Here is a 20,666-nt window from a genome sequence, read left to right on the forward strand (position 1 = left end):
CAGTGCTGTTTCTGAGGTTTTTCTGTTGTTGTTCAAGGCTAGTTTCTACCACTTGAGCCATAGCTCCACTCTTGTCTTTTTGGTTGGTTAACTGGAGTTAAGAGTCTAATGGACTTTCCTGTCCCAGCTGCCTTTGAACCATAATCCTCAAATCTCAGCCTCTTGAGCAGCTAAGATTACAGCTGTGAGCCACCAGCATGTGTCTCCTTATTTAAATCTTATGTTTTAAGGATGTTCTTTCTTATTTCTTTTTCCAGTTTTTTTCTTGCCTTCAACAATGAGGGACAAAGTATGCTTGGGTTGGGAAAGAGAGGGAGAAGATTGGAAAACTCACACAGAAGTTTCTGCATATTGAAGATATAATTACAGATTCCCACCAGTTCAAAAACTTAAAACAAACCTCAAAAGAACAGAAATGTAGTGGATATCTCCCTTCTTTAATTTCCTCTTTTATGGAACAGTCACACGAAGTAGAAGCAGTTGCTTTTCTTTTACTTTTTAATAAACTGGAAATCTGCTTTTAAAGCCATTGGCTTCAAATATATAATACCTAGAGTTTTATTGTGACAGAGATATTTTGCAAAGCAAGACCTAGTCAGAGTTGTTCAGTCAAGATGCATCTCAAGTGAAGTGTTAATTCAGTGTTTCTTTGTGTTTGGGAATTCTCACTGGTATGCTGGGCTGGTGGCCATGTTTTCTGGTATCTTAGCAAGAAGAAGACTTGGCAGTAAGAAAAGACCACTAGGCGTAGAGGGGCTGAACCTCTTGGCTAGGACTGTCTGACTGGACATGACTGTAAGCCTAATGTTTTACTGCAGATGACCAATAGGTTACCCAAGCTCACATCAAGAGATAAGGTAATACAGGCTTTTCCCCTCATCAGCATGCCTGGGAAGAAGCATCCTACAGCATTCACCATATGAGAGAGGAATAAAGAAGGGGAAGAGTGGGATACTAAATATCTTTGTAGTGCTCCAGTCCTGCACAATAAACACTTGACCTTTTCCAAGTGTCACTTGTGACTTATTAAGCCTACCAGACTCTCCTGAAGCTGGCCCCAAGCTGGCTTCTACTGTGATTCTTAGATCTCAGCCTCCTGAGTACATAGCATTACAGATGTAAGCCACCAGCAGTGGACAATTTGGTATGGCTTTAATCACACATCTATGAGCAGGAAATCTGTAAATTAAATAGTGGGCAAGGAGCCCACTATTTGTGATGATAAACAAGAGGGGAAAGAGGCGATGTCAAGGGATATTCATTGCTTTGTTAGAGTGTGAATTTGGTGATCTTGATTGGGGAAGAAATAACTTTCTCACTGGATTGTTCAGAGAATAGCACCTCTCTTAGATTGTAAATTGAAGTTTCAGTTTGAATAGACTATAAAGGGTCCATTATCTGATGGGAAAATTTCTCTACTTAGATCTATAGTTAAAGAGATTTGTACATAATCTATTGGTGACATTAATGGTCATCACAATCATATCATTGTAATCATATCATCTGAGCCCTTTCCAAGTGCCTGAGCCTCCAAAGTTAATATTCATATACCATGCACTTTGGAAACAGTATCATAATTAAGAGTATGGGAAGCCGGGTGCTGGTGGCTCACACCTATGAGCTACTCAGGAGGCTGAGATTTGAGAATCACAGTTCAAAGCCAGCCTGGGCAGGAAAATCCATGAGACTCTTATCTCCAATTAACCATCAGGAGTGATGCTGTGGCTCAAAATGATGGAGCACTAGTCTTGAGCTGAAGAGCACAGGGACAGCACCCAGGCCCAGAGTTCAAGCCCCATGACTGTCAAAAAAAAAAAATTAAAAAAGAGTATGGGTTCCTCCCTTAGATTGTTTGAATTGAATCCTACCTCTGCCGGACAGTTCTGGTGTGAACTTGAATTTCTTGCTTGGAGTCTGTGCCTCAGTTGCTCTAGCTGTAAAACAAGATTATCATATAACAGTACACAATCTGTAGTACTCTGAAGACTGCAGAATTACACATGACAGTCTGAGATAGATATCTGGCTGGGAGTGAGCGCTTAGTAAATATTAGCTCTCATCACTTGATTTTATGTGTACCCACAAAGACTCTGAGTCACTCTTTTGCCTCTTCATGTGGCTTATCCTACAGGTCTTTGGGGACTTGTGCAGGCCATTGCTGTTCTTCCAAGGAACCTTCTCTGGCCCTCCCACTTGTGTTCTGAGAGCCTGCTTCTACTTCTATAGTCTTGGCCCCTGAAACTATAATCATTCCCAAAAGGCTTCCCTCCCCACTGGATTGGAAATATATAAGGATCTGCCCAGTGCAGAATAGGGCTTCAGTGGGTGTTTCCTGGATAAATTAAGGGAAGTATAATTTCACATCACAAAGCTAGTCATTTGAGTGACTGGTCATCACAATCATAAAATAATTAGTTGTAACAATTAAAAGTATTTTCCTAATAATACTACTACACTAAATTATGACTGAAGGCTGGCTATTACTTATGCAAAGAATATGTCTGAACTACTTGGACCCCTCTCAACTTTTGGTGCTATCCTTCCTTCAAACCTACAACAATCTATCTTATCCTCTGTCCCGGCATGCATACATGATTCCCTGTCATGGGAATATCCTTGTCCAGCCCTGTGACTCTGACTTCACTTTCATTTTCTTTCAGAAAGCCATCAGTGTTTTTCAAGGCCAACATTATAAAGACTAATGATGCTCATATGTGATACCAAAAGGTGGTTACAGTTGAAATGGGTCTTGCAGGAATAGTGATTCAAATCTTTCTGAAGTATTTTTACTAGACTTGAGACACAAAGCCTGTTAGTATTTGTACTGAGTTTACCATCTGTACATGGTTCATAGGTTGTCATTAACAGATGTTCGTTAAATGAATAAATTAGGTTGTTGTAGAGAAAAGTTTAGGTATATAGTTAAAAGACCTTAGAAAACAAACCACCTTTAGCTTCTTGCTAAAAGTTGGAACCTCAGAAATTAGCCATGACTTGTTTTCACATGATTTGCTTGAAAACAGAGCAGAATGCTATTGGCCTTGACAGGTGTGGCCAAGAAGGCTTCATGGTTCGCATTAGCTGCAAATCATGTCTCTCTCATGGCTTTATTAATGAGAGTCAGAAATGTCAGATACTAAAACATATTTCAAGTGTATTGGCAGTGTAAACTTACACTTGCCAAGAAAGTGCTGACAAGAGACTGAGTAAATGAAGTTAAACACTTGTACATATGTGTACTTTTAGGCGTACATACATGTAGGGCCTCCCAAGCTGGCCTGTGACAATCCCACAATTGTGGGAGATAGATTTCCTAGTGCTAGGAACAGGAACTCAATCAAGGGGCCTCTCTTGGTAACCACCTGGCACTGGAAAGTGCCACTGGCTCTTCTTACTTTAGGAAAAACGACAGGTATTCAATCAAGTGTCAGATTATTAGAGACAAAAAGTAGACCTGAAGGAGCTGCCCTACTTCAGAACAAAAGCCCTCAGTGGGATTCCTGGTTGACATCATGAAACCTGTCATTACTCCATTTGGTTCTTCCCTCGCAAGGTGATGTTTCTTTGGTTTCAGCAGTAAGGATTTGGGGTCATGTTGGCACTGGATTTCTTCATGTTCTGTATTTGCACTGAGAACAGAGAATGGAATACACATTTATTTTCTAATTTTATATCATATTTCTCTAGAAGTTATGGTCTTAAAGGCACTATAATGCTGTTGCGAAGAAACAAAATACTATCTGTGTGATTTCCTGGGAATTTGTTAGGACAGTGAACATCCTTCTCTTCAACCACAGTAGGTGATCAGGAGTCTTGTCCAACATGCTCTCATTGGTATACACCAGTTAACCAATATTTGAAATTAAAAGTCTTCCAGAAAGTCCAAAATAGATGACTTATGTTAACAAACTATATTAGCTAGAAGTCTGGTCTGTGACCTCTCTAAGGTAGCAGTTCAAGTACATTAAAAAAATTTTTTTTACTTTATTTTTGTTTTCAAGGTGATGTACAGAGAGATTATAATTGCATGCATTAGATAATGAGTACATTTCCTTTCATACAGTGTCTTTCCTTCCCTCACTCACTCCCCAGGCCCTCTTTCCCATCTCTGCCCACGAGTTGTATAGGTCACTTTTACCAGCATCCAGTGAACTCCACTGCTGCACTTTCTCACCCTTTTCCCTTTAGTTCCAACCGAACATTTTAAGAAATGATTTGTATTTTATTTATTTAGCCTTTTAATAGGTCATATTTTCCTGGTTCTTTGAATGCCTTATTAGTTTTTGTTTAAAAACTGTTAATTCACATCTAACAATAGGGAAACAATGGAAATTAGGTCTCCCCCTTCTTAAAGGCTTATTGTTTCTTTTTTTAAACTTATTTTTATTGTTCTAGGTTGTACCTGCAAGTATTTTTTTAAATACTTAAGTTAATGTAAAATCAAGTAATATTTGGTAACGATGAAGAATTGGGCCAATCAGTCCCTGGCTTAGGAAATTTGGCATTGGCATTAGAAAGATATATGTCAGACAGTTACATGTGGGGAAGATTATTCTGTATTAAGTGCCTAATGATGTCTCAAGGAGAGACCTACAGTCCTTTGAGACTGGGGCATGTTTAAAAAAAGGGGGGAGGCTTTCAGTGATTACAAGGAGATGTTGAATTGTAGGGACCAGAGATCTTAAGTGCCTTGCAGTAAGCAGAGTAGTTCTGAACACCAGGAATTGTCCCCCTCAAAATACTGATGACCCGGTTATAATTCCAATCATGGGAGCATACGACCTTAGAGCTGAGTCTGGGTTGTCCTCAGTCCATTCTGTGAGTGGAACAAAGGTTCTGTTTCCTAAAGTCAAAGAAACAGACTGTGTGGCAAAGTGCTTCAGTGATCAAAGTCAGTACAGTGAAATACGTCGATCCTTCTGCTGCCTAAAAGGCCAAATTCTCTTAGCATTGATTTAAAGCTATAAGGAATCAAGACCCTTTCTTTAATGATGCTTTCTGGTGGCTCTCCATTTATGTTGAAATCAGGAGCCAAATGTAGAGGCCCTGGAAGAGGGCATAGTTCATTTCAAAATGGTATTTCTTCATGTAATATGCCTAACAATAGCCTATTTCTCATCCCTTTTTAAGCTATCAGAAAGGATTTTGCATTTTAAAAATGTAAATAACTTTAGTTGTAAAATATGATATTGGATTTCCTAAATACGTGTTTATTCTAAAGCAGGCACTGTTACACAATTAGTTACCAACAGGAATGTTAAGCAAAATGCATATTTCTATTTGTTTATTTTAAAGAACTACTTTTCATTCCCTTTGTAAAACTTGATCTGCTACAAGAAAAACTGACCCAAAGTTCATTCTTAGAGTATCTGTATAACTTTCAAAAACTATATAAGATGAAATTTTGTATTTTTGTATCTTAGGGTCCTACTTGGCCCAAATAGATGTTCAATATAAATATAAAAATAGATGAAATTTACATTTCAAATTATGTCACTAAATAATTATGTTAATAAATATTATTCATGAATAAATTTTCAGAATTCTAAAAATGTATATAAACTAATTTATTTAAAGTAATTTAGAGATAAAATAATGTTAATCTCACTTGTTAAAAATACAAGACATCTCATAGGATTTGGTTTTAATGTGGTTGTGTCATTTTAGACAGTACTTTTATATTTACTCAGAAATTCATTCAAATAAAATTGTATTGTCAACATTTGGCTTATATATACAACTTTTACATGAATACCTACATCATTTAACAAGCCAAAAGAACATGTCTTTCTGACAAAAAATTTGCTATATGATTCGATATCCAAGATATGAAGAATATTTTATTATTTACAATAACATAATAAAGATTAAAAATATACTCTTTCATTTTTAACATATTCTGTTTTCCAGCTTCTTTGGTAAGCATTTTAAATATATTAAATCATTATTCTTAACAACAAATTTATGACGTAGATACAGCCATTAGTATTTTTATGGACAGGGAATTTGCAATATTTCTAATTCTAATGTGTATAACACTTCTTTAAGTGTATTATATATAATAGCTTAAAATATGTTTGTCATACGGATCTCTTTATGAGGGAAGAGGCAAATACATTTCAGGTTTACCCCAATTGTATTTATCCTCATTCACATACTGGGTTGTTTTTGTTTTTGTTTTTGTTTTTGTTTTTGTTTTGGTCACAAACAAAAACTATGATAGTACATTTGATGATTACATAAATTAGGTGGATAACCTATCAATTCAAAACTAATTCTGGCACAGTTTGATAAATGAGTCAAAGTTAACTTCATCTTAAGTGAAGTTTCCCCAGCAGCAGTAATGGCTGCTGAGAAGTTGGCATCCCAGCTAGAGGCGGACACTTGGAGGGAATGTTCTTAGCAAAACACTCACTTCAGCGGAAATTAGGTCAGCCTTCTGGGACATTTATCATGCATACCTGTCACCAGCAAGACCTAGTCCTTAAAGTGAAATGAGATCACAAACTGCGGTCCTCCCACTCTGAGTCGAAAAGGACACTCCAAACTGATAGTTCTAACAAATATGTGAGTTTGGCAAGAAGCACCCATGAGTCTGAAGCCAACACCCATATAGTTGCTCTGGGAATTGAATTCCTTAATACTCTGTTTATAGAATGTTGAAACAGCAAATGGATTTAGTCTGTTCTGAAAAAAACAATCTGTCCCCGTGGCTTGTTTGGAATAACATCTAGAGTTGCTATAGAAGGAAGTAGGCAGATGACTGGTGTGTGATTTAGAAGACAGTTTCACCAGTTTCTGTGGTCACATACCTCTCAGCCAGGTGTTTTTTTTTTTTTTGAATCTTCTTCTTTCTTCTTTTCTTCTTCTTCTTCTTCTTCTTCTTCTTCTTCTTCTTCTTCTTCTTCTTCTTCTTCTTCTTCTTCTTCTTCTTCTTCTTCTTCTTCTTCTTCTTCTTCTTCTTCTTCTTCTTCTTCTTCTTCTTCTTCTTCTTCTTCTTCTTCTTCTTCTTCTTCTTCTTCTTCCTTTTCGTTGTTGTTGTTGTTTCTTGACTCAGATTATTATTTGCATAGAGGAAAGGCCACTTTCTACTGAAGCTAAGCAGTTGCTAATTTGATATAGAAACTAGAATAATTAGCAAAACCCAGAGCAGTGGAAGGTAAGCTAGGGCAACTGGTAAAACCAAAACAACAGAAATGAGTCATAACCTCGTGCCCTTTCAGTCATCATTCGGCATCACTCTGGTAGTTTCAGAGCAATGTGGGGATCCTATGCAAAGTGAGAGTAGTACCTGCGTCAGCAAACAGGCAGTTCAGAATAATGTATATAGTTCATTCAGGCTTTCACGGGTTGAAATGACCACAATTATCAAGCAGCCCGAGCTCTGTCTATACCAGGTTAGATTAGCTTTACTTTGAAAGGAAGTACTTGGAAGTACTTGTCTTTTCTCCTATGTCCTTATTGGGTTAGCCCACTCATCAAGACTTAACTAGAGGCCAGGCACTGGGGGCTCATGCCTATAATCCTATTTACTCAGGAGGCTGAGATCTGAAGATCCTGATTCAAAGGCAGCCTCAGCTGGAAAGTCTGTAAGACGTTTGTCTCCAGTTATTCACCAGAAAACTAGAAGTGGCACTGTGGCTCAAAGTGACAGAGCCCTCGCCTTGAGCAAAACAGCTCAGAGACAGCACCTAGGATCAGAGTTCAACCCCGCCCCCCCCCCCACAAAAAAAGGCTTAACTAGACACTGCTAATGTATATATGAAGCTAGCTGAAGAGAAGAGTGAAATCATTAAAGACTTATGCAGTAGAGAGTCTATCTATACACCTCAAAAAGCCTAAAAAGAATGGATAGTTAAGACCACATGGTTCCCTCTGTGCATACTGCGTTCCCACCATATGTTTTACTCTGAGGAATGGCAGAATTAAGATGAGGAGGACATAGTTCCTACTTTGAGGCTTAATTTGTGTGGGTATATGTGTGTTATTCCAACTGGTAGTGTGTGTTGACAGATCTTTAAACAAAAAATAACAATGCTATATGTGAAATGTCCTCAGTAGAAATTACTTTAAATTTTAGTGAAAGAATTTTAAAAATTTAGATTTTTGTCTGTGAAACGTTGCATGTACCACAAAGTTTTGTGCAGAATTTCATCCTTTAGAAAGATAGATCTGGACAGAATACTTAAGGAAGAAATCCTCCAACAATTTCTTGCTGGAAGAATTTTTTCCAAAAAAAAAAAAAAAAGGAAAGAAAAAAAAACCCACCAACTTTCATGATCACACTCTATTAAGCCAGGACCAGGAAACAATTTCTAATCAGCACTCTGATCTGGGCAGAGATTGTGCAGCCTTTTGTCCCCGGCCTCAGATCTGTATTCTCTATTCACACATGCTCACTTCCAGCTGTTGTCATTGAAATCCCACATAATCTTCCAAGGTCGAAGGGCAGTCACCCATGGCTGCTGCAGTTAAAAGGTTATGCTGATTTCTGTTGTCAAATATTGGCCTTTTTCTCTTCCAATCACTCCCATTCTACTTCTTTTTAACAAGGAAAAACTCGGCCGCGAATTGCATTACATGACTTTAAAGTCTTAAAAGTGCGCCTCCATTGTGCTGACAGACATGGCCTCAACAGTCTAATTCATTCTGTTATATTTCACAAAGAATTTTCTGGTACCTCCAAAAGTCTTCCTGTTTGTGCTAAGCCAGCAAACTTCAAAGTATTGTGGCCCACACAATTTGCAACATGCTGTACGTTCTGATAAATATATGATATTTAGAACATACAATTGAATAAATACTGTGAATTATGGTATCAGTAATGGAGGAATTGTTGGGTAAATAATTGCGCAAAGCAAAATGACTAAAAATATGAAAGCTCTTTGCATTCTGTGGCTGTGTTAACTAATTTTATCTATATTTAGAAAACTTTGTAACCCTTTGTGTAATATATATTAATATTTATCCGCCCCCTCCATGGTCTTAGAAACATAATTAAAAGCATTTTTTAACAATGTGTTGCTTCAGTTCATCAATGATTTTCTTTGCACGCTTGGTGAACCAAAATCAGTGTTGAGGGTCTTAAAATGAACACATGGCCTTTGGTCATCCTCATTGTTAATGCCTGAGTCCTCTGGTGGTTCAGCAAGCAGTCTCTCTGTTAGAGGTTGCATAGCTACATAAAAAAAGAACAGGGTGGTAGGCCATTATGGTTTTACACCCAGGAACCAGAGGAAGTCCTGTGGGGATTCAGTCTCTTGCCTCTTTCATTTAAGATAATAAACAGTTTCTAATATATTCAAGGAACAAATTTCCTTCTTTTGTTTTCCTCCAGTATATAAATAGTGAGAGTTCATAGCAGAAACTATGATTATTATAAATGGTTTGGTTTCTTTGTAAGTTACCCAGTTGTTACTGACCAAGTTTATAGAAAACTTAGGTTCAGAACACAGAAATGATAAGGTTGCTTATAAACCCCTGTTTATTTCAAAAAGAAGTCAATTAAAAAATAATCTTAATTTTAGAGTATATTAAAAAACATCAAAATTAATTTTGAAAGATTGAACATACAAAATTCTAATTACACTCTGCTACTTGTGGTGGCCTCTTCTAACATGATACAGAATTCTCATTTCTTTCTTTCTTTAGTGGTACATGTAATTTTTTTTAAAAGAGAGAGAGAAAAGACATTCCTCAAAGTAAATCTTTCTTAGTTCTTGTTCAGGCTGAATTGTACTTAGGTCCACTTGCAAAACATCAATTTAAAGTCATGATTCTAATAAATGTTTCAGGAAAATTAATTTGCTGACAGACAAAATAATGAAAGGAAAGAACTTTAGCCTGGAGGAGAGAAAAACAGGTTGAGAGACCATCTTCAAATATTTGAGGAATAAGAGAATGGAAGAGAGATAAGGTTTATTCTGCTTATCATAAAGGGCAGAGCAAGGCATATGAAGGAAAAATACAAGAAGACAGACGTATACAGATATACACGTGTGTGTGTGTGTGTGTGTGTGTGTGTGTGTGTGTGTGTGTGTGCATAAGACACTGGTGCCTAACCCCCAATAATCCTAGCTACTCAGAAGACTGAGATCTGAGGGTTGCAGTGTGAAGCCAGAAAAAATAAATAAATAAAAAATAAATTAAATTAAAAAAGCAAAAGCACACATTCATAATGAAGGACCTTTAAAAAATTATTATAATTAAACCAAATCTCTGTGTTACCATACAGTGATGGCTACTCTATCACTAGTTGGCCTTTGAGGTCCTTTCCATTTCCGATTTAGCCCACAATGCCATCTACTCAATAGCTACAAACACACAAATAAGTAAAACAATCTTTTTTACTTTTTACTTTTCGATGTTTTGATAGCAATTAGAGATAGAGTTTTAGTTAGTTGGTCAGTCACTTGCTACTGAAATTCATAAGCCCTCTATGTGAAATCACATAACTCAGTTTAATTAAATGTTATTCTTAACTGCATAAATTGGTGAAAATGTGTTATAGAATGGACCGCAATGAAATAGAACATTTTGTAGAGAGGACTAAACATTCCTGTGTTCTGATTCCAATTTTACCATTATCTATGTGATCTTTAGCAAATCTGTTAGCCTATCTGGGCTTAAAATTTTCCCTTCTGTAAAATTAGCATCTATATACAAACCACAAAATTGTAATGATCATTAGGACTAATATGATTAAAACTCTCAGCAATGCTGATACATGATACTTTGATGAAAATTCAACACTACCCAGTGAGGGTCTTAGAAACACTTTTTGGGTAGGATCTTAACTTGACAATGCCTGTCACTTGGCTAGATCATTTTCCTCAGGCAGTTACGTAAAGGTGATGGCCAGATAACATGTGGAATGTCCTTGAGCCATACATTCAGAGTATTAATTAGTTCCATGAGTTCAAGTTCCACATTCCCTTCAGCACATTAAATCAAATGGGGGAAAAAGGAAAAAGGAGGAATGTAGACCAGGTAGCTGCAGAACCCTGAACAAAAAAAATTAATGATATCCCTGTCAATTTATTGGGGGAATAGTGTTAAATCCTCATGGGAGTTTACTTTTTGCAGAAACTCTCAGAGGCTTTAAGATGTAAAAGGTGAAAATCTTCCTATGCAAAGCAATAATAATACCATATACGGTGCTGTGCTAATCAAGCAACAAACGTTTAAAAGATTGAATTGGGGCTGGGAAGATGGCTCAGTGGTAGAGCGCTTGCCTTGCATGCCTGAGGCCCTGGGTTCCATTCCTCAGCACCACATAACCAAAAGAAAAAAACCGGAAGTGGCGCTGTGGCCCAAGTGGTAGAGCACTAGCCCTGAGCTGAAGAGCTGAGGGACAGTGCCCAGGCCCAGAGTTCAGGCCCATGAGATTGAATTGGCCTGTGAACTAAATTTTTTGTGTGCCAGTCCTGGAACTTGAATTTGGGACCTGGGTGCTGTCCCTGAGCTTTTTTTTTTTTTTTTTTTTTTGCTCAAGGCTAGTGCTCTACCAAAGCTCCATTGCTGGTATTTTTGGTGGTTAACTGGAGATAAGACTTTCCTGCTAGAACCATAATCCTCAGATATCAGTCTCTCGAATAGCTAGGATTGCAGGCACAATCCACTGGTACTCAGCTTGAACTGCTAATTTTGACTCCCCAGATTTAAAAGAGAAAAGATAAGGTGAATGTTAAGTTGCTAAAGCAAAGAAACAAAAATACATATGTAAAATCTAAAAAACAATTAAATATTGGCAAGTACACAGTGAATCTATTTTTAGACTAAGAATATAGATGGCCCCACTGCATACTGTCACTCATTGTCCCAGGCTCCTTCTGTCTTATTGCTCTCCTCCCACAAGGGCACTGTCTGTGTTGCATGGTTGACAAAGTGTGGTAACTTATAAAAAGAGGAGGAGAGCTGTTAGGAAGGAATTTCTTTTTAAATACGAGCTGGAGCCGTAGACGTTGATTGTATCACTTGCATTCACTTTCCCATTATGGCTAATCCTAATTGCAAAGCAGACTGGGAAGTGTGGCTTATAGCTATCCATCATAGATATGTATAGACATTCAGCACACAGGATATTATAATGGTCTCTATTAGTTTTTAATATTTTCTTAGAGAAGTCTTCTAAGAGGCCCAATTTTATATAAATGTATCTCTGAAATAGCTTCCTTGGTTGAGGATATAAGTCCCTGAGAACAAGGACTTGGGTTATTTCCTTTTGAATCTTCAGAGCCAAGGGCTGGGAATGTGTCTTAGTGGTAGAGTGCTTGTCTAGCAGGCATGAAACCCTGGGTTCTATTCCTCAGTACCACATACACAGAAAAGGCTGGAAGTGGCACTGTGGCTCAAGTGGTGAATCTTCAGAGCTTAGGAGTGGGCTAGCCTCACAGTACATATTCAAGACATTCAATGAATATTTACTGAGTTAAAGTAATAACCCAAATAAATGACTTTATTTGTATGGATGTGGAAGAATTACTCATAAGAAAAAGATAGCTAAAACCAACCAATGCCACAGATTGTGTCCTTTGAGTAATAGTGAGTGATTGACTGGAAAAATATGGATTCACAGTATAGGTAAGAAAACAAGAGCGGAGTAGAGGAGAACCTGAGGAGGAGCCTGCAGTGTACATTTCCTGTGATTCCCACTTCTCAGACCTCTTTTCCTTATTCTTCTTCTCAGCCACAAGTACATTATTTCTTTTTTTTTTTTTTACAGGAAATAAACTTCATTTACCTCTTCTTCCCAGATGTCATTGCCAACAGTTATAGATTTGCATACAATAGTTATTTATTGACTATTTACAATTTACAATAGTGTTCTTTCCTCTGAAAAATATAAGTACAAAAGCTCAGTAAACAATGAGGTACTGCTGTTTGGGACATCTGTGTGATAGCTTAAAGAATTAATCTTTAGCAAATATTCAAAAAGTCTGGGTAATAATAACATTATTTCTATAGTAGTGACAGTTCCTTAATGTGTTGTAATAAAACAATAACAATTATAGCCATGTTACAGATTTATTTATGACAGTCCATTTGTTCATTTGATAAAATGAAACACTTTATATGGTTAGTTGAAAAATACATTTTTTTCTGTTTTACAAGGAAGAAAAGTTGTACCTGAAAGTTATATTTACAACAGAATTATGATAGAAGTAATTTAGTCTTATCATCTATCATCACGGTATGCCCATCTTTTAACATTTCTCCTAAACTGACTACCAAGTGATTTTCTTCATCTCCCTTATAGATGTCAGTCACACCAACCATATATTTACCTGTTTGAATTCTCTTCAGTTTAAATACAAGGAATTACTTTTAAGAATAAGAAATACCTCACATGCCACCTATGAATGGCACAATAGTTTAGTCAATGCATAATCGCAAATCAAACTAAAACTTTAGACTTTGATCTAAAGAAATCAATAGAAACATACCTTCACTTCTAAAAAACTCAGCTTCATCTTATCACATATTACAAATTGAATATAGAAGTAATATATCACTACATAAAGTAAGCTAATGTGAGTTTACATTGCAGTTTAATAAAGATATCTCAAGTCATTCATCTGAATCACTGAATACATATTTATTACAAACCAACATTAAGGGACTGTATTAGGCCCTGTGGACGCTATAAGATAATGAGTCACAACTCTGCCCATTCAATTTGTTGTATAAGTACAAGGAGAGTGCATGTCAACAACTAATTGTCAAATGAGGTAGATAGACTTAACTTTAGTTATTGAGCTAAGCGAAGAAGAGGGAAGGTAGGAGGCCTCTTTTCTTTCAATGGCTCACAAGCCAATGGGGAGTTCATAGAGAATAATTTAAATTGCAGGGAGGAGGTTAGTCTGTGAATTCAACTTTTCCTTAGAAGGATGACTGCCCCCAGGCAACCCCAAATGCTGGGGGATTTTAAATGGTGTAGAAGCCAACTTCCCTCCCAGGAGTTGAGGTCCACAGCATGGATAGGTACAGTGCAATTGGCCTGTCACTTACCAATGATGGGACCTCAATGACCAACATGTGAGGATAATAGGGGTATGTTTTGTTTGATGAAATACCTATGTATTCCATTCTGCTTACTTCCAGTAAGTAAGCAGATGAGGTTTGATGATTTAAGCTGAGATCCTTTGATACTCTGACAGGTAAAAAAATATATATATGCTGCCTTGTATGTAAACTTCCATCCTTAGACACAAAGCTAACTCTGTTTTGTAAACATGTGAACTTTTTTTAATGACCATTCTTCCGAATGGCTTCTTCCTGGCTGTCTCTTCTCTGACCTCAGAGCAGCTCTACAAGGTTACCTGTGTCTTTGCAAGTCTAGCTTTATCCTTTCTTACCTTAATGTTAGAAGGGAGATAGATGTTCAGTCCTCTTGTGAAATGAGATTTGGTTTCTATATAATAGCATTTTCCATAATAACTGCTGATATCATCGAAGTAAAGAGAGCTTCTTTTCCTAACTACCCATGAACAAATTTGGCTTGTTACATTTCTGCCTCCTCCAGAAAGTCTCATTTCTCCCCACTGAGTATGACTGACTCCAAGGCATTGAAATCGGTTCCCTAATTAGGGATTCATTGAACAAGACTTCAGTGAATGAACTTTTTTAGCTATTTTATGGAAAATGAAAAGAGATATGCTCCTATTTCATTCTTATATACAATTGCTCCTGTACAGTGGTTAGAAATTTTGACATAGATCATTGAGCAATCTTGGTTTTCATCTAAGGAATACTTAACAAAAGTCTATGTTTTGCCCTCATTTCTGAGAGGCTTGTTCAAAACGGAAATGTTGAGACCTTTCAAGAATGTTTGATCAGCTTTTCTAATAACATCTAAATTTTAAAATGCTTACATTTATTTCTTTTATTTTCTTTTCCCCTTTTCTCTTGCTTTGCAATAAAGGGTACATGCCAGATCATTATAATTTCCCTGAAAGTCATTTTTATGACTTCATTTTTGTTAGTGAGAACCAAGCATTAATCTGCTCAGACTTGCTTAGTAATTACTTTAACCAGGTTACTTTTCCCATCATTTCTTAGCTTTCATCTCCTTCTTGTCTTCTTACAGAGTTCTCTAGTACATTTCCAAATAACTGGTACAGAAACAAAACAAGTTGTGTAGTGATTTAAAACATAGGATGTTTACATAGACCTTTTATTATGGGAAAGCTATAACGATAAATTAGTCCAGGTTATCCAATAACAGAAAATTCTGTGAAGAAATGGTTCCATCAGAACTTGTAAAGAACACATATTCTCTTGTTATTTTTCTGACAATAACACGTCACATATCTTACTTTATTATTTATATACATTCTACTAATGGAGAATTAGGAAGCAGGTTGCTAGAGGAAGGAGAATGAAATGATTTTTTGCAGTTGACTTTCTCAAGGTTACATGAGACCTTCATTTTAAAGTGTAGATTACATTATTTTGGCCCCTAACTAATGCTATCATTTAACTCTGGTTTTTCTTGATTTCCCAAAATGTAAACTATAATAAATGACAAAAGGACACCCCAGGTTTTTTCATCAGAGAAACCAATAACACTGTCTCCATTAGATGCTTTACCTAATCGATTATTTTCTTCTCCTGATCCTATTTAGTTTGGAGGGAATGTTTGCATGATTCACATTTATTTGGGTGGTTCCATTTTGCAGTGCTGATTGGCTCAAATTTCTACTTCGATGTACTAGCAAGGAAAAAAGGAGATAGAACCAACAGGTTCTCTGAATATTTTAATACAAAGGAAAAATAAACAGAGGTGAGCCCCAGCTTGAGTTACAGTCATTCAGGCATCTGGACTAATTACTACTTGCCAGGCACTGTGTTAGAACCTGGAGAGACAAAAACACAGAAGAGACTGCCTGGTCAATGGATTCATACTTAATATTTCAAAGATAGAATCACAATTCTGTGTGCTAACTGGTAGGTTAGAGGTATGTATGGTAGGTATGCTGTCCATACTGAGTAAAGATAAGATCATTGATGGAGGTGACTACAGGCTAAAGCCTGAAGGATAATAGATAGGCAAATCTATAGGAAATGATAGAGAGGAAATGGAGTCTACACAGGTTCAGTAGATTAAGACAGGAGTCAAGGATAATACCAAAGCATAGAAAGCTAGATGCACAGTGGAAGATTCCTTTAAATAAGGAATTGAGAAGAGCAAGAGCAGGTTTTAGAAGGAGAAGAAAATGAATTAGTGTTGGGCTTAGGCTGCTGGGTAGAATGTCTGGATAGAATGTTCAACAGATACAAAGAGTTAGGGGTTTAGAATCCAAGAGTGAGAGAACTTGGTTAAAAAAAAAAGATTTGAGTCATTAGCCTATAGATAACTGTATTTACTCATTCAATAAATATTCCCTAATTGCTTTATTTTAGGTATTAAGGACCCTATGGTGATGAAATCAAATACTAATATGGTTTTCACAATATCAAAGTCTAGACCAGTAGTTCATTTCATGAAAGTGAATAAAATAGTTTAGGAATTACACATGTACATACACAACTCACTGAAGAAAGGTAAGAGGTAGGAGAGGAAGAGAAACATAGAGAGAAACACAGACTTAGGAGAACAAAAACATTTAAGAGGTGGGCCAAAGAAGCAAAGCAACCTGGAGAAGGTGACAGAGTTTGCTCAGTAATCTCAACAAAGATCTTCCTGACCAAGTCCTCACAACTCAGCTTACTCCTTAAAATATATTACTTGACCTTGCTCTGGTGGCTCACATTTGTAATGCTAGCTACTCAGGAGTCTGAGATCTGAGGAGCATGGTTCAAAGCCAGCTCAGTAGAAAAGTTCATAAAGCTCTTGTCTCCAACTAACCAGCAAACATTCAGAAGTGGAGCTGTGGCTGAAGTGATAGAGAACTAGCTTTAAGTGAAAACTCTGAGGGCCAATGTCCAGGCCCTGAGTTCAAGTCTCAGTACCCCCCCCCCGCACATGTGCTCACACGCATGCATGTGTGAGCACACACACACACACACACACACACAAATAATATATAACTTGGTGTTTTGGTGGCATGCTTAAAGCACCTGTGTTTATATTTACTCAGTTCAGGAATTCTTTTTAGTCCTTTCTTAAAATAAGGGATTCCAAAGGCGGGAACTAAGACAAGTATCAGCCTGTATCTCAAATGACAAAGACAGAGATGAGCAAAAGTTGGAAACACATATAGATTTTCCTATTCAATTTTGAATTATATGTCTTTCAAGTCAATCTTAGTGTATATTGTGGCTGGATTTTCTTTGTTAGGATCTGTGAGATAAATGCAGTCTTAATGTTACCCCAATAAGAATGAGAAGAGAAATGTTATGGTCTGTGTTGTCAAGATCTTTTGGGGAATTTGTATTTATTGGGGGATTTTTTTCCCTTCTCAATTCTCTTAATCCAAGAGATAGCACCTCAGGCACTTACAAATAAAAGACAACTGAGTAAGTGGGTGAAGGTTGTTTTGACAGGTAAAATTTCTTAAGTAATTTTAGGGTGAGATTTTTTTGTCATTTTATTTACAAGTATTGCATAGCCTAAAAAAAAATAAGGATGTCTTATAGATTGTGTGTTTGACATAACTTTAACTGAAAATTTTCTTTTGTGTCTCAGTAAAAATCCTTATACAAAAAGCCATTGTGCATGAGGCACCCAGTGGCTCACACCTGTAATCCTAGCTACTCAGGAGGATGAGATCTGAGAATCACCAGTCAAAGCCAGCCCAAGCAGAAAGGTTCATGAGATTCTTATCTCTAAACACCAAAAAAGCCAGAAGGGGAGCGATGGTCCAAATAGTAGAGTGCTAGCCTTGTGGAAAAAGTTAAGAAAACTCCGAGACCCTGAGTTCAAGTCCCAGGACCCACCAAAAAAAGAGGGACAGCTTTGTTATATGTTCAGATTGGTCTATTATCCTATATTACACTTCTTTAAAGTATTTTTTATTGCAAATAACAGTTGTTTTTAAAAATTCTCTTGAAATAACAACTGTTTCTCTGAGCCAAATTTGAAGATGAAGCTGACAGATGCACAGACAGATCTGTCACAGAGAATCTACCTATGTGGACTTAGAAAGTCATTAAGGTGCAGAGCCAAGAGGGAAACTGTATGGCATAGTGGGTCTCTTGCAAGCTTTAGGGTTCTGAATATGCCACACCATTACATGAATAAGCAGATGAGATAAGGGACAATGATGGAAAGACTCTGATCAAGAAACACTGGGCAACATAGATGGACATGTTAAATTGTAACCTTTCTTGCACAATCTTTTTGAAGTTCAGAGAAAAAAATAACGTAAAAGGTAAAAAAAAATTACATGAATGATTGGTGTTAGAAGTAATATCAGACTTTTTGGTCAGTCATGGGGCTTGGTAATATTAGACTCAAAATTAATCATATCCAGTAAACATGAAGAAGATAGAAAATTTAAAGGCTAAGCCATTTTAAACCATCCATTTATGGTATTTTCTCCAAAACAAGAAAATAAAATCCATAAGCCTCACCGAAAAACTCTTTATTCTCTAAACTTGTGCAAAAGTAATTTGTTTGCACGTTTCATGAAAGGATCTTGGTTTTTCTATCATAGCTTTTTACAAATTCTCCCTGTAGTGCCTGTAGAAATAAAGGGAACATCTTTAAATCTTGTTTGATTTAAGTGAATGAATTATCACAATAGATACTTCTTTAGAGAATAATGTTTCAGAATGTTCAGGGGCTTCAGGTATCTAGCTGATTCGTAGGTGTGCTGTCTGTTCCTATTGCTCAAGTCTCAGTTCACCCAAGGTAACCATTTCTCTTCAGTTGTCTTCTGCTTCAGATTTCCTGTTGAATTTACTTCAGCATCTCAAAAATCACCCCGTTGTTTTGTCATAGCTTTCCACAACCTCCAGATTCAAACAGAAACTTATCTCGATAACCAAATGACTGTATCCTCCCACATAAACTCAAACAAAGCTGGCTAGGAGATTAGGGATCGTATTCTCTTTAATCATAATGAAACGAATATTTAGAGCCCCGTTGCCTTAAATGTCTTCTGTTTGTGACTCTTGGTTTTCTTTCGTTTTTGTTTCCACAGGACATTTGGGCTTCCAGGACAGTTTTGTCACATCAGGTGTTTTCAGTGTGACTGAGCTAGTAAGAGTGTCACAGAGTAAGTACAAGTGTGCTCTGATTTGGTTTCTGATTTGTGTCTACTTTCTGTCTAGCCCCCCTAGTGACATAAAACACTTTCAGATTCCCTTTTTATTCTGCTATTGGAAGAATTTTGTCCAAAATTTGTTTATTAAAACAAATCAAGAGTTTTGAACCAGGAAAATTAGGTATTTTAATGTGAGACACTTAGGAGATGGATCAAAATCCTGAGTGGCTCATATATGTCATTGAATTTGGGGTGAACTTAGTTTCCAAAAAATTATTAGTGCTCTTTGATTTCTAAGAAATTCTTCATTTTAAGAGAATTTGTTTCTGACCTTTAAACAATGCTAATGTCCTCGGTATGAGTGACACAGTACAGCATGATCATTAGCAGCTTGTCAATAGTGACTAACCACAGTGAGTGAAGAGTACCTGCCACCAGCCCTGTGCAGTTGATCAAAGGCCTATTGATTGTATTTTTACTACAGCATAAACCAGACAGTCCAAGGAGAAGTAGAAGAGTCTCTTTCCTTCCATCCTTCTATTCATTCATCCATCCATCTTTATCTACATCCCTCCCTCCATTTATTTCTTCCTCCTTCCATATCTCTCCCCATCTTTTTCTCCATCCTCTCTCTCTCTCTCTCTCTCTCTCTCTCTCTACACACACACACACACACACACCCCTTAAGAACATCTGTTTGCATTTTTAAAAATCATACTTACAATGATAACGATGTTCTAGGTCTCAGTTTTTAAGAAACAAAATACCAAAGGTTTATATTCTTTTTATTTGCCCCACCTACTTCAAAATACCAATAGTAGGTAAAATGATTACCTATTTGATGTTAAGTATTGCTTTCAAGTGGCATCACGTCTTTTATGAAATGAGATGGAGTAAAAGCACGTTTTTACTTCATGTTCATGCTCTCCATTCACTGTGTTGCAGGCTTACACGATTGCCAGGTAAGCTAGTTCCCTGCATGAAAAAAACACAGGTGGGTAAGTGAAGCCATCTTGCTCTCCTGTCTAGATTCTGTCTGTTCTTATTTCAGTCATTCTCAGGATGGAAGAGTCTTAAGCATCTAAAAAGTAATATAATTCTTTCTCATCTCTGTGAGAAAGAACCCAGAGACTCTTCATATACATTTACTACTCGTCAGACATTGTTCTAGGCCTTTGAGGATAGTATACAAAATAATCAATGCATTAAACTTTTCACATATGAATTTAAGGCCTTTGAGTATAGTATACAAAATAATCAATGCATTAAACTTTTCACATATGAATTTAACCCCATTTTGACATGAGTTAGATTGAGGATCTATGGAAGTTACCTAAAGTCAGTGGGCCAGTGGTTCAGCTAAGTGTAGGTAATATAGATTGGGTCAAGGGAACTTAAAAAAAAAATCTACTGTAAGATTAGACAAGGAAAAAGTGGGAAAGTAACTATGGATGTCAAAATTCCAAGAGTCAGGGGCTCCCTAGCAGATTCTGCAGTGTTTAGTAGAGGGAAGTT

At 36.8% G+C, this 20,666-nt stretch overlaps 1 protein-coding gene across 5 annotated transcripts in view; it reads left to right on the forward strand.

Moving 5' to 3' along the window:
* Nfia (nuclear factor I A) overlaps window positions 1–20,666 on the forward strand; it is a 379,923-nt gene that overhangs the window by 225,640 nt on the left and 133,617 nt on the right. For all 5 annotated transcript variants that reach the window (XM_069987173.1, XM_069987172.1, XM_069987171.1 and 2 more), the window contains exon 4: window positions 19,089–19,163. In XM_069987173.1, the coding sequence (XP_069843274.1) occupies window positions 19,089–19,163 (75 nt within the window). The remainder of the gene's footprint in view (window positions 1–19,088; window positions 19,164–20,666) is intronic.

The sequence above is a fragment of the Dipodomys merriami genome, unplaced genomic scaffold (genome assembly GCF_024711535.1).
Source record: "Dipodomys merriami isolate MVZ:Mamm:240054 unplaced genomic scaffold, mDipMer1.0.p SCAF_34, whole genome shotgun sequence".
NCBI lineage: Eukaryota > Metazoa > Chordata > Mammalia > Rodentia > Heteromyidae > Dipodomys > Dipodomys merriami.